This window comes from Struthio camelus, chromosome 3, assembly GCF_040807025.1.
Source record: "Struthio camelus isolate bStrCam1 chromosome 3, bStrCam1.hap1, whole genome shotgun sequence".
Classification (NCBI taxonomy): domain Eukaryota; kingdom Metazoa; phylum Chordata; class Aves; order Struthioniformes; family Struthionidae; genus Struthio; species Struthio camelus.
Window position 1 is genome coordinate 99,672,865 of NC_090944.1, and position 15,205 is coordinate 99,688,069.

General features: G+C 40.3%; 1 protein-coding gene across 3 annotated transcripts in view; it reads right to left on the reverse strand.

Moving 5' to 3' along the window:
* SMYD3 (SET and MYND domain containing 3) overlaps positions 1 to 15,205 on the reverse strand; it is a 441,959-nt gene that overhangs the window by 38,956 nt on the left and 387,798 nt on the right. For all 3 annotated transcript variants that reach the window (XM_068939324.1, XM_068939321.1, XM_068939323.1), the window contains one exon: positions 13,275 to 13,449. In XM_068939324.1, coding sequence (XP_068795425.1) covers positions 13,275 to 13,449 — 175 coding nt within the window. The remainder of the gene's footprint in view (positions 1 to 13,274; positions 13,450 to 15,205) is intronic.

Sequence of the window (15,205 nt, forward strand, 5' to 3'; positions counted from 1 at the left end):
CTCTGCTCACCCAGACAAATCTCTTGAAGTCAGCTGAAACAATATCTATGCTACAGGTACAGTAAATTCTGCATTACACAGAATGCAAGATGTTAGAAATCCACATCCTCTTTTTATTTTGTTAACATATTGAATTGATTTTTTTCAAGAAACAAAACCCAGCCTTTTGAAAGTCTATTGCTTCTTTTGATTCTATTATTAGTAGAAAATGCTAGCATAAATGACAATGTAGGATGTCTGCAAATTCCATGCTGAGGTGCAACTTAGTGCAATTTTCAGAACACCAAAACTAAAGAGTTTTTACTTTTAACTGAACTACTGTCACAGCCACAAAGGCACACAACTCAAAATCTGTAAAATGATCAATGCAGCTAGCAGAGATTTGCGCAGACACAGGAGCCTTCCAGATCTTCTCATGGTGTTTACTACTTCCTATGATTAACAAGTGGTGGAACTCAGAAAGTCCCCACTAATGATATAAATGTAACGTCTCCTTTACATATATACCCGGGTAGAATTCAACTCACAACTACAGCCATTGTCTGTAAAATCCTACAGTATGCTTAAACAGATCAGTAGGATCAGTAGTAGTATCCTTCTACTAAATGTTAGAGATTTGTTTAGCTATTTCTGCAGAGCCTTACTTCATTTTTGCAGAATGCTATTGGTGTATGCTAGAATTTTAAGAGATGCCTGCTATGGACTTAATTTTCCATTGAACTCTAATGAGACTCCAGCATCTTATTCCTGAATACTGTTGTAGAATCCTTAGTGTTTTTCAGTTCTTTAGCCTATTTAAACAAAGACAGTGCACTTTTTACCCATCTCATTGTAGAAAGGACACCTCTTTAAGTAAAAGTCCTTCCCTGACGAAGTCCTGTCAGGGACCTACCGATGTTGGTTCCACACCTGCAGCTACTGAACCTTACTGCCAATTCAGGCATACGTGGCCAGGGTTTATTTAGGTTAAAACAAGGAAGCATCCAACAAAGCTGGTAGAAGCTGCACACTTTCATGAATCAGTCTATTTTACAGGTTCCATCTGCTCTTAAATGCTTCCCAGAGAACAAACACTGTGTCACTATACTGCATATTTCCATTGCACTATCCCAAACACACTTAAGCTGCTGACAGATTAATGCTTAGTTCACTTGTGGCATACATTCTTGGGTTCTTACACATGTTCTTATAAGGAAATGGAACTCACTAAGCACTTAATCACAAGTTGGGGTAGAGCTATTGTACTGAATACAATGCTCTAACTTAGTTTGGGGAACTGACTAAGGTATCTCTATATAAGCTATTGTTGTCACTAGCACTGCCAAAGACACTCAAAATCAAATCTCATTTGCAAACCTCAGCTAAACAAAAACCAAGCAAAAATTTGCCAAAGGGCATCCCTTGCCTGGGGTCTAGGGATGAGCTAGCTGAGGAGTGTTCAGAAGCGACCAAAGGGCCTGCTTGCTCTGTTAACTGGAACGCAGCTTGTTTGGCTTAAGCTTGTATACGTTTGTTTCAAGTAAGCCACTACAAGCAGACCTTGATAAAATAGTTACAAAGGCAGGGTACAATAGGCAGGTATAAAAAGCAACAACAACAACAAAAATAAAATGCAACCCAACTTGCTGAAGTCATTGCCCAGAGCAATCCAGACTGCGGGGAATTTACCTAGCTCAGAAGCAGCAACAGCAGGCGATGCTGGCATGTGGAATGGGTATAGGAACACACACCGTGAATAACTGCATTTGCGCCTAGGAGAAAGGCGTAGTTTCATGGAAAACTTTGAACTAGATCCTTACCTGATGTAAAGCAGGCTTGAGCCATGCAGAACAGCTGCGAACCAGACCTGCTGTCTTGCAGCTGTAGACCTTGTTCAAACTTCAGGCACAAAAAGGACGGATAGTTGTTTAGGGTGCCTATCACAGAAATTGGAGGTAATTTTTCTTCTCCATTCGCATAGTTTTGAATTCGTATAAAACCTGGCAAATACGTGTCCAGTTCTGACCTCTGAAATAGACAGGTTGCAAGAAAACTTCGTGCTTGACTCCCTAACCAGATAGTAATCCCCCCACTACCTACACTACACCGTTATCACCAACAGCGAAGGCCTTACCCCACTGAACTATGTGTATTGCCAAGACCTTCAGTGAAATCAGGATCCACAAATCACCACTGATTTCTATGTTTTTATTTATCAGTAAATTTAGTATCACACTTCCCTCACTTAACTTAGCCAGGTCTGAGTACAATTTGCTGTGGGTCTTCATTAATGTCACTGGCTGCATTAAATACCCTATGGTGTTTTTAAAACGCAAATATCAGGCACGGTGACAGTCCTAGTCACTGTAAACAGGAAGGATGTCCCACTGCAGTACCTGGAGCTGGTCACATCTGGACACAGCTTAACACATCAGAGGTGCATAACCACTGCAATTCATGGTGGTCTTTAAGGTATTAGAAGACCCATGAATTTCCCAGGGTCAACACTGCCCCCAGAGCAGGGCAGCGGGTTGAAAGCATGAAGGAATACCGAATAACTTGAAAATAACAATTTTACTGAAAGTCAGTATACTTCCATTTGTTTCACAACTTAATGTTGATGGTCTGTTACAGAAAAAAAGACTGCTTTTTTCTCTCTCTCTCTCTGTACTGGCACAAGCAACCTTGCACAACTTGATAGCATCTTTTGATAACTATGCAGCATTGGTAGTACTCACCTGCGCTGCAAACATGCCAGCAAGACAATACACAGATGAACTCAATCCAGATGGGCAGCATCAGATAAAGGCTTGAGCATGCATTCAGGATGTTATCGCACTGCAAGCATGCAAACCTGCTTTTCATCTCAAAATTCTCAGATGTTGAATCGGTAGAGGTAATATTACCCAACTTGGCTACACATTTTGAAATCCACTGAAAAAAAAAAGGCCTGACTCCTGCCCAGTACTGAGACAAATTTCTAAGATAACTTATCTTTAGCTATTCTTGTCCTGAGAGCAAGCAACTAACTAGTAGGGCATTCCCTTGGTCATAACCGACTTTGTGTAATTTTTTGTAACATTTGAGAGGTTATGCTCTATTTCGTAGAACACAATGCCCCTGTTTCAGAACACCTCAAACAGTACTACATAAAGTAATTTTCCATTCTTACCAAACAAGATCTCCAGTCATTTTTCCATAAATATTTTTAACATATGTATTTTGTGTCATTGTCTAAAAAGAAGTTCTCCAGAAAATGCAATGGTAAAGCTTGCACATTCCCTCTATGACAATAAAATTAATCTCCTAAATGACTTCCCTTTTTATGACTGTATATACTGAGCCTTTCATTTTGTAGTAATGTAAGATCTAATTCCATTTTTCAAAGCCTGCCAATCATACTACCGCAGGAAAAGATTTTATTTTCTGTTTCTCTTTTTTATTTCATCAAGAATGAATTGAGTGGAAAGGCTTACTTTAGGATGCTTCTACTTGTTGGCTGTCACTCTCGCCAGTTCTCAAAAAACTTCTGAAATGCTGGCCAGCCTTAAATGTACATTAAATCCTTAGTGTGCATCATTCAACATACCTGAATTAATATGGAAATATATTCATGATGTAGCTCTAATGAACATACTTTGATTCCAGAATTTTATCTTCACTTCTGGCAACCCATCAACTGTATCTTCTAAGAGTGTACTACACCAGTAGAGAAAGCTGATTTTCCTCTTAGGAAAGTGTTCGCAAATGTGACAGTATCTGTTTTCTTTCCCCACTCTCCGTTTTTTTCTTTTGTGATGATGGAAGAAGTTAAAAGGAAGCGTAGGAGGCTTTTCCCCTCTAATTTTGCTATTTCTGTTCGTTCTTTTAATTGTTCTTTGGTTCCCTAGACTCTTCCCTCTCTCCCTTTACTGGTCGTGTGTGCATTGCATTCCTCAGTTTTCCTCAAAGATGACTTTATTTTGTTTGTATTTTTAATTATTCACTAGTAGATTTGCATATTTTTCTGAAGGTGAATTTTTTCTCTGATATAATTATCTTCCTGTCACTTTTGTCAGCTTTTATGGTCCTCTGGGCAGCCTATTTTCTGTTTCTCTGAGTCTTTTCCCTCAGCAGTGCTGTGGCCGGTCTTTTGTTTGCCTGTCCAGGCAGGCTACACTCAGTTGCTGTGTTTGTCCAGGTCTCTAGCCACTGCCATTTGCTTTCTGTTCTCTCCTTCTTGCTTTCATCTTCAAAGTCACATTACTTGAAGATGGTTCAGGCTTCTGTGTCTTGCCTTATGACGAAATGACAGACTGAGACAGAGAAAAGAGCTGCCAGCGTACTCAGGGAACAACAGGACATCTGGGAGGGAGGTGGGAGAGTGAATCATCTGTTTAATCAAGGGAATGGATCATTTGGGACTTGGTAGACATCTCTGGGTTATACAGAAGCAGACAGTATTTGGATTTCTGGCCTCAAGTGAAGAGATTTTTGAACTGGAAAGCCAGAGTGGAAAGAAAGCAAGAAGTAGCTTCGGTGGCAAACAAGGGGAAACATGCAGGAGGGTTTTGCAGATGAGCATAAAGTCACATCCCATCACTGTCATGCCTTTCACTCTAAATTGCATAATCCAACAGTTAGACATTGTACAGAGAAGTAAGGAGAAGATTAGCCATTGACTAAATTTCTGAAGGTCAGGAAATGTTGTATTTATGAGGTAGAGCGACTAATTTTCACACAACAGTCAATATTCTCAGCATTTTCTTGAGTGGTCCCCTATGGCACAATCCTACTGCTAATTAAATGAGGCAGAGTGCTATGCTTACATGGCGGTTTCATTTCTCACACCTGGATTAGATAATTTAGAACAAGTCCTAATATCTCCAAATGTCCTCTGTGTAGGAGGACTGGCTTTTTTATTTTTATGGTAATAAAGAAAACTGATTAACAGACCTTGGCAGAGGATGTAGCTCAGAGATTTGACATGGTAGGCGTGAAGTGTGCCTGAGCCTGTTAACCACACTAGCATTATGTACAGCTTAGCAAAAACAGGATCTGAAAGTAAAGGTATTGTTGGTTTTAAGAGACATCTAACTAAGGTAATTGAGGTAACAAGAACTTCCATTTTAGCCATTTTCCTCAATAACTGGCAAATCTAAGAGCTTGTGAGCTTGTAGTGTATCATCATACTAGTAAACGTGTGGTCCCTAGGATATGCTCACTGCAGTAATTTACCTTCTTCCTCTTTCTTGGACGATCATTTTTTTTCTCTTTCTTTCCTCTCACCATCAGTCTGGAAAATTTCAGCTTTCCTCTGCATCACCTATTTTGCTGCAGATCCTCTCCAGCCCTCATTCTCTGGTTTCCTAGCTGGATGGGTCATCTCACCAAGAACTTGATCACTCATTGAGCTGGTTCTGGTTTGGCACTACTTCCCTTTGTTTTTCTGGTTCAGCATGGTCCTCTTCCAAGCACCGCCTTTCCATCACTCCCTCTCTCCTGGCCCATCTCATTGTTTCACCTTTTAAGCAGATGTCTATGTTCTTCTGTATCTTTCTCCCCATATCTGCTGCTTCTTTCCTCTCTCACAACTGTGTTTTCCTTTTTAATAGCGTTACCTGCACTCCACTCTTTCAACAGAAAAAAAAATCGCGTTTTCATCTACTTCAGCCGTCAGCCACAAGACTGCTTTGACTGTTTGTCTGTCTAAGTCAGACTCAAATTGACAAATCTATTCAGAAAAACAAATAGATATCTTGTGACTAAAATCAGACTCTTCCTAATTCTCCCCCTAGGGAATGCATTCTCCTTACAACTTCTCTACTGCTATTTTCTACATGTTCTCTCTCTCTTTTGTCTTTTCCATCAGAGAGATACTACTGTAACTTTATCTTTCTTTCCTAATGATTTCCCTCCCCCTTCTCTCTTTTCCACCACTACTTCTGTCTCTAAAATAGCTTTTTCAAAGCAATGCTCAGTTACTGTCAAAGCAACCCAAAGCTCTACCTCTGCTTCCTACATACATATTTTTAACTGTTAATATCGCCCTTGATACCACTTCGCAATCCCATTTCAGTTCAGGTTCTAATCAAACCTCTGTTTAGAATCTGTATGTCATGAACTCCTTCCTCTTTCTCTCAGCAAAATTCACATTAACATTGGGAATTCCCCAAAACCGTTCTCCAGATTGTTCCAGTTGAATAACTAAAGCGTACATCTCACAACTCATGGGTCCTCAATACCTGCTCAAGCATTTTCAGTTTAATATATCAGAGCTTTGTACCTGCTTAGTACTTGCATAATGTTTAATATTCACTTCTATTTTTGCGTCCTTTAATTGGCGTATAACAGCAAGTAGACTAACAAAAAGAGTTCAGGTAACTACTGCAGAAGTTAATTTGCAAGTACAAAAAAAAAAAAGGGACCCCCTTATTACAATGCAATGACACTGTCCACTTCTGCTTAAGGGTAACAAAAGAAAATTGAATCTCCCAGTTTTAGTAAGCTTATTCTAGATAAAGCCTGAAGTCCTAAATAGTCTAACACCTTAATCTCAAAGAGATCCTGCAGTGCCAAAAGAAATCTTCTGCAGATGAAGTTGCCATTGACAGAGAACTCAGTTCTTTCAAGAACTATGTCTTAAAACACCTTGGAAATATTACATGGGAGATGGAGAAGTTAACACCTGTAGTCACAGCAGATAAAACGAAACTCTGTGAAACTCTGTGATTTAGTCAGGTTGTTCACTACCAGCAAAATTCATGTTCACGTAGCTTTTGGGAGAAGTAAAAGGTGAAACTAGAAACTAAAACTGAAGCTAGAAAGCAAGCAATATATGGATATACAGCTACTGGCTGAGCACTCTTAGAAAACTCTTGCTGCAGTGGAGGTTTTTAAGATACAACCTTAGGCTATCTGATCAGAAACATGATATATACTGAACAAAGTATGGCAAATTAACATCAATGTTGTTGAACAGAAGAGCATACTGGATCACCTGGAGACCTCTAAATCACCTCTGATAAACAACTGGCAAGACATGAAATAATAAGAAATTTTACTCATATGCACCTATGTGAAAATGGGAAAAAGTAGACGATGAAACACTTACTGGAGCAGGCACTTACGTAAGTCAAGGCGGGTTACAGAGCTTGGTATCACTTTTGGAAAAACGCATGGTTAGCATGGTAACATAAGGATATGAGAAAAACAAGTAGGAAAGGGGAGAAGAGTCTATGGTGCCGATGCTATGCTGACATACATAGGGAATGCATTTTCTGGTTTGTTGCTTGCTTGCTATGAGGGAAATGGATGGACCGGGGCATAGATGACTTGGGCACCAGGCTTCACACACAAAACATTTCTTTCCGTTCTGGAAAAAGCTGCTGAGATTGGAGGTCTGTGGCGGGGAGGAAACGGGGAGGAATGGAGGATGGGAGCAGGATGCTGAAATGCTTTTAGGGATTCCTAAAGATATCAGCCAGCGACAGGCACACCCCCTGTTTATCTATAAAATAGGTACACCCAAGCCAGAAATTGTGCAAATATTGCTACAACCATATCTCTTGGAGGAACTACCTGCTATTACCCAGAGACAACACACTACCCAATTTATACTAGGTTTTCATGCCCAGATGGATACAAAAAGCACCAACTAGAGTTTACAGTTTTGATGGTTTTGTGTGTGTACACTTTTGTCCTTTCAGATCTGCACAAGAGATATCCAAACTTTTCCAGAACACAAACCACCTTTAAATTTCTGACTAGGATAACAAATTCCCAATGAGAAACTGCACTGTGAGGCCTGTATTATCTCTACATTCAAGGGATAAAAAAAGAACAAAGACAATAGTTAGCCTCATAGTTAGATCTCAATTTTTGGAAAAGCTATATAACATGACAATATACAAAATACCGTACACAAGAATGTCTGACTTACTCTAGAAGATACTGATGCTCAAGCAAGGAATATTTTAATATTTTTGTCAGACCATAAATATAACTTGTAACATCAGTGGTCTCTCATGAGGACATAAAACTGCTTCAGGAGTCGCATATGGTTTGTAAAGACGGTCAGGCCTCCATGGATTTATGCTAACAATGTCAATTTATTTCATATAACCCATTAAACACTAACAGTGAACAGTGATCTGCTGTCCATAACCTGGTGTAGGATGAGGTAAGGGAAAGCGGAGGTGCTTACGGTGCTGTCTAACGTTTCTCGTGCTTTAGCAGTTTCTTACTATCAAGCTCTCTTTTCTCTCTGTTAACTTCCTTTCCTTGAAGGTGCATCAAGGCTACTTGGTGCTATTTATTCAGTTTACAGCAATAACTCCTTGAAGCTCAAATGTGCTGTGATGCTCCCGGCCTTGCACATTCACACGGATGCAGCTTACTCTCCCAGCAAACGCACCTCTTTCTTTCTTTCACAAACCCTTGATGTTTACTTGACATTTTTACTATTTCTAGATGACAAACCAATGGAATCATACATGAACCACAAATAAAGCTGTCCTTTTGAGGTAATTCCTATATCTTTTTTTTTTTTTTTTTAAGAAAATGGAAAGAAAGGATATCCCTGCTATTCAGATTTTTTTCCATGAGCTGTATTTTTTAATGTCTTTCAGTTCTTTGGTAAGGTTTGTGTGTGCCTCCGCTTTCCGCATGTTTTGCTCTAAACATTAGAGAGAAATGTCCGTGGTCATTTTCTAAAACCCTAGAAAAGATAGCAGTGTTAGATTTTATTCTTTCTGCTCTTTTGATTCATCCTTTCTCTGAATCGCTTTATCTGCCTCCACATTTTTGTCTCCATCTCAGGTGATCCCTGAGGTAAGATTTATGTTTACTACTGATGTTTTATGATCAAGACACTGAACTGTGATCTCTGAATTACTATCAGTGGGTTCAGAAATGTGCCAGCCATGCACAAGTCCCTAGGGGACCTCCCACAACCAGGGTGCCAATTGGCACTGACCCTAGGCTTTAACCCTTAAGCACTAGCATCCCCCAGTGGCCCTATTTATCACTGCAGCTCACTTTTTTGGAATTTCCTAGGCAATTTAGCTTTCAATATAAATTCCAGTAAGGTGTCTCAGAACTAGGCAGTACTAGGCAAACTTCCCCTCAGCAAAGAACCAGACATATTTGATCAAGGGTAAAGACGGACATTTTTTATTCATCTTCATTGCCACTATCATATGTTTATTGTAAAACATATCTCTAAGAGCAGGGATAATTTGTAAAACGCATTAAGAAAAGGGGGAAAAATGAGGCAAAAAAGAATTATCTATTTTCACTGGAGAGCCTCTACTGGAGAGTCTTACTGAAGAAGAGAAAATAGGCTGAGTGCATCTTGCAAGAATATTAGGTTCCACAGCTATTCTTTCCTACTTGGCTTTTTTACAAAATCATGACTCATGGAAAAGATACTGCAGCCATCATCAATTTTTCATCTGCTTTCTGATTAAAGTTCACACACTTAGAAACTGTAATCCAGAAAACCTAGTGAATTAGCGCTCTCAATCAAAAATCCCTGGCTGACATTTCATTCTCATCATGAAAATTCAACCGCGTTCTCAGGAAGTACCCTGAGTCTTGCTGTGGTCTCCTCCATGTATAATAGTATTTTCTGGGCGGGTGTGCAAAGCACTCTGCATATAGCATGGCCCAGCCACTGTTCTTTAACTCAGCCCTTTGCAAAAAAATCTGAAATTCAGTGGACCAGGATTCTCTTCCCTGCTCCCTAAGAAGCCTCAGTCCCTGCGGAAAGGCAAAGTAAGGAAATGCTTTACTGCGGAGCACCTTAAGGTGTGGCAGGAAGACAGAGAGCGCACAGAGAGCGAGAAGAGGAGACAAACGCTGCACCTCTACGCAAAGCGTGTGATGCTCGCAGCAGCCCAGCTCCTTCGCGCCCCGGGAGCAGCGCAGCCCCGCCACTGCGAGCCCCGCGTCGGTGCTGCCGCGGCGCAGGGGGGACGGTGGGCAATGGATGGGTAAAGCTGCTGGGGGAGAGGCAGGACCACGCTGCTGCACAACACGTCTTTACAGGCTGAAAAGATAAATCTCCTCTCCTCAACGCTGGAGGCTTTCAGTGACTCCTAAGGCTGCAGCAGAGCAGATGAAGGGTTGTTAATTAAAGCAGCCCATCCGAAGATCAATGGGACTTAATAGTTTGGCAGCAGATTTGGTGCTGTGCAGAAAAGAACTGGACATTTTTGTCCTCCCTGTAACAGAATCTCACCAGACCTGCTGCCGCAGGAGCCCAGAGGGGCACCGGGGCTTCACCCAGTCCATTTTGCTTCCTAAATCCAATAGGCCCAAAACGTCACTTTACTTCTTTCCCCGCTTGTACTCATGTGGCAATAGCTGAGGACATCTAGCAGATTTTTGTGACAGATGCACACTTCCACCCTTTGTCCGCAGCGTAAGCACTGGATACATGACACAACCGGAAAAAAGACTAACCAAAACCCCAAACCGAAACCCCAGAACGTATGTGTCCTGTCTGCAATTTAAGGGCTAAGCGCTGGGGTCCCTCCTCAGAGGTAATCTCAGGGAAGTCTGCTTCACTCAGTATCGCTGAATCGGATCCTTCATGAGCAGCAGTGAACCCAGAGTGTGAATGTGTTAACTGAGATGTGACAAACCCATGTAACACCTCTTGCTGATAGTCTGTTATTTTGTGGTTACGGCTCAGGAGGATTTTTGTGAGGACATTTATTTTTGTAAGCTGCCGAGTGCTGACTATGATGTGGGGCAGCTTTCGCTTAGGCAAACGTCTTAACTTTTGTTAAGGCTCTTGGACAGACAAACTGTTCCTGGGACATTTACAAGAAAAGTTGTGTATATACATTTGGCTTAGGCTATTCAGCGAAAGTACATGTTGTAGGTTTTAGCAAATTATGGACAACTACGGTTTAGTACGAAAAGAGTAGGCAGCTTTTCGTTTTGACAGCCACCAGCTCTCCCTTTCTTTTGGAAGCTCTAAAAACATTTGAGAGGTCTTAAACGATGTTCCTCATAAAATGTTATTGTCACTACTTAAGACGGAGAGGTAGGTAGTAAGCACATAGGTTTGACAAATCAGTTTTATGCAGTTTAACCGACTGTCTCCACTAGTTACACAAAGCGGATGGTTCTGAAAAACTCAGCAACCATCATAATGAAAACATATGTTATGACACGTGTCACACAGCAGTGAAAATTAATCCTGCTGCTTAAGAAATAGGAAATGCACAATAAACACATTACCTGAAATTAAGATTTTTGGGACCAATTCTCTAGAGCCTTTTAAAGTTGTAACAATGACTCCTTATTTATATGGACTGCTTGAATCCTCAGGTGATTCCCTGTGGAGAGCCATATGAATATTTTTTCCAGAGATGAGGAAAGGAAAATAGATAGCTATAATGGAATTGCAGGAGCAGCCAAGCAGTAGATTGATTCAACAGGAGAAATTCAATGCATCCCAAAAGATTTCCTAGGATTTGCTCTCCTGCCGCTTCAGGCGCAATTTGTTGTAATGAGAAACTGAGGATTTCGTTTCAGGTGTGTCAAAGCTTATAGGGGTGACTTGAAGGTATAAAGAAAAAACTACAGCTGAAAATCTCTCTTAAATAATGCTTTTGGACCAGAAGAGAATAAGGGTAACTTCTTCAAGGTGCAAAAAGAGTCAGATCTCTCATGCAAACAGCATTTCCTAAGAGACACTACGGAATGCACAAAGTTGAACCCTTTCCTTCATCTCCAAACTCCTGCATTAAACAGCTGGAAAACTATAGTACACTTCAGTAAGCAAAAGAGAGAAAGCTTTTTTAAATTATCTGATACAATTGCACTTGGTCTCACTGTAATCTCTCCTCTGTGAAACCTCTGTAGAAAACTCTTCAGTTTTCTTCTATGAAGAACTGAGTTAACAAGTTAACTGAGTTAACAAGCAAACCCTCAAACAGGCAGTCTCCTCAGCTCACGTGGAAATTACGGTAGACGGCTGGCAGGAAGCATGTACTACTGCAGTACTACATAAGCCCTATTTGAAAGGTTAAGTGGGATATGCATGGTGTGAATTTCACCCTTAAGAAATCTTGAGAATTTCTAGGTGCTCATGCCCCCTTGTATGAGACGTCGTTATGAACACACAGCTTCTCTGTAGCTCTGCTCTACCACAGCCTATGCAGATCTCTTGCTAATTCTGTTACGGCAAAAGCACTGAAATGCTGTGTTGTATCTCAGCTGCTGCCCAGACTTTTATTCAGAAACAGGCTGCCAGATAAAATTTCCTCAGGCAAAATACTGAATGCTGATGGCAGCCTGGTTTGATTAGGGAAAAGATGCCGAATCTGAGGTGTTCACATCCACAGCATTTTAGCATTCGCATGCTCCTCACATTTCACAACATCATACTGTGTACTGGAACACCATGCGGTATATAGCAGAACCTAAGAGAATAAATGGATGCTCTAGCAAATATCTTAGCAAAAATTAGCATTCATGTGTGCACAACATTTTATACTGATATTCAACACAAGTTAACATTTAGTTACAAGCAACCTAAACATCCAGACTTAAGAGTTTTAGAGCTTTTAAAACAGGGCAAGCACCGACAAGAGCAGGCAACATCAGCCCCCTCTCCATTAGATGGCCCAAGCAGCATTATGACTCCAGGCTCCAATCAATCCCAAGACCTACCGCATAAAGTAGAATCTCCTAGAGCAACCACACTGACTTGCAAAGGGCCACCAATGTCAGAACGTTTCCCAGCACCTAATAAGTGCTTCACCCTGTCGGCCTCTGGTTGTTATCAGAATAACAACACGGGCTTTTTCGCTTCCAGTTGAAACTGCTTTTTGTAATGATTTATTTTATTATTATTTCTGTGAACTCTATGTATAGCATATACAGCGTTCATACACTATCTCAGCCAGCTCCCTGTCCTTAAAGCTTATGCTTAATTCAGCTCAGTATAAAACACGGACACCCTCATGGCAACAAAGAAAGAAACCAGAGTAAGGAACCAGAAGGTAAGTTTTGGGTTAGAGATGGGGCCAGCATCCAGATACATGAAACACTGACAAGCACTACCGCAAGTACCCAGTTATTCTTGTAGTTCCTACTATCATTTTATTTGCTCTTACCCCGACTACGCAAGCAGAATTAGAATTCTGCCTCATCCATTAATCCAGGGAGCATGGCCAGATGTACAGCAAGATAGCTTTAGAAATAAAAGCAGTAAGCAGCATCCAGAGAAAACACAATCTTTGTTTTTAATTAGAGATCTCTTCTTTGGGAACAGTTGAATCAACTGCATTTCTTACCTGTATGGTCCAAGAGTCCTGCTGCCATAATTCAAAGCTTCTTCCCAGGATCCAAGGTTAATACAGGCATCCATGGCACAGTCAAGCATTTTCAGCTGATAGATATTTGTGTCTGGAAGCCGACCTGCATTGCTGCTTAAGAGACTCTGGCATGTTGCCAAAACCTGTTCCCACTCTGTTGTTAGCCTTAGTTAAAGAAATATCTTTAATCAAACAAAAATACAAGTTTTAAATACTGTTAGGAAGGAGTAAGAGCTGCAGGGCATTAGGATTAAAAAAAGCTACCATTATTCCAGATGCCGCTTCAGTTCTTGAAAACATACTTGAACTCATAAGTGGCAGCTCAGGTAACTATGCTCTGTTTACACTTAGCAAAACAACTTCTAAAGAAGGTAGCATTTCAGCAATGAGGGGTAGAAGAAAAGTGACAAGATGAAAGGTTATTTTAATACATAACAAGCTAAAATTCAGGGGTTTTTTTTGGTCACTGAACTATTATTTACTTAAGATACCTCTCCACATCTTACACCTAAGGACAAGAACCCATGGAAATGCATCTTAACAAAATGTTTCAGCAGCTAAAAAAAGAAATTTCATTTTATGTTTTAAAATAACGACACATACTTTCAAGTGACACAAGATTTTTTTTTAGAATTCTTACGAAGTCAGAACCCTTCCTGCAGTTCCTGAATTTTCTTTCTACTTGAAATAGTTACAAAGGACAAGGCTTTCTTCCATCATCAACTGCTTTCAACAAGAAGTACTACTGCACGTTTCATGCGTAAGAAAGAACAGCATCACAACTCTGGCTGCAGTCTGGCTGCAGTTCACGTTTAAGAAACTTGGCAGTAAAGAAGATTTTCACCTCCAGTGCTACAAAAAGGTTTTTTGTGCGTTTGGAAAAGGAAAAGAGAGCCGGGGCTTGCATTTGCATTAGCTGGACGCTCGTTCTTGCAAAGCATATTTTCATTACAGTCTAAACTGATTTAATTTCTCTGTGGACCACATTCTTCTCTCTCTTATCGCATGTAAGCTGAACACCAATTCTCCCATATGTTAAATAGGTATTATCATCACGGTCCAGCAAAGCACCTTTATAGGAGTTCCAGAATGGAAGCAGCCCCCCAACACCAAAACATCAACAAAGACACCAGTAAGTTCAAATCAAATAAAAACAGCAATAATAATAATAATAATTACAGTAACAGCAGTAAGAGCATTGCTTGCATCATAGTCCTTCACATACGATCAACTCATGGAAGCTCAACAATTATCTTCATGAGACTACTGAAAAATATTATTAACTCCAAACCAGTAATGGATTTGAGCATACAGTGATAATCCTATGATGAAATAATTAGTCCTTCCCAAACATGGGAATATTTATATACTTTACTTTAAGAATGTGACCACAACGCGGCTGGGCTAGGATTTATAGCATGGCTGTTACAAGGCTAAACTAATTATTTGTGAACTGCTCTCATGCCCTTGGATTGAAAGAACCATATAAGGGAAGGAATGTGTTATTATAAAATTGCACCTTAACCTTTATATCTCTGGCAAACATCCATGTATTCTTTACAACTGATTAAGGATGGACAAACAGAAGAATGAGGGATATTATTTCCACTTGATACAATTTTCCTATTAAGTACAAAGTACTGACATTCTTGAAAGATTACTATTGTAGCTGAGGCATGGTATTACTCTGTATACTTTAATTTCTCTACATATTGCTTTATTCACGATCATCTAATAGCAAATATGTTATACTGCAAAACCTGTTGGGGCCAAATTTTCAGATACAGAAACTGCAAACTAGAAAATCCAACATCCCCAGCAACAGGCTAAAAGAAAGGTTGGCTCTCCTGTTTCTGCCTAGGCCTAAGGGAGCAGCTCTCAAGCAGCTCTTCTACCGTTGAATGGCCTGG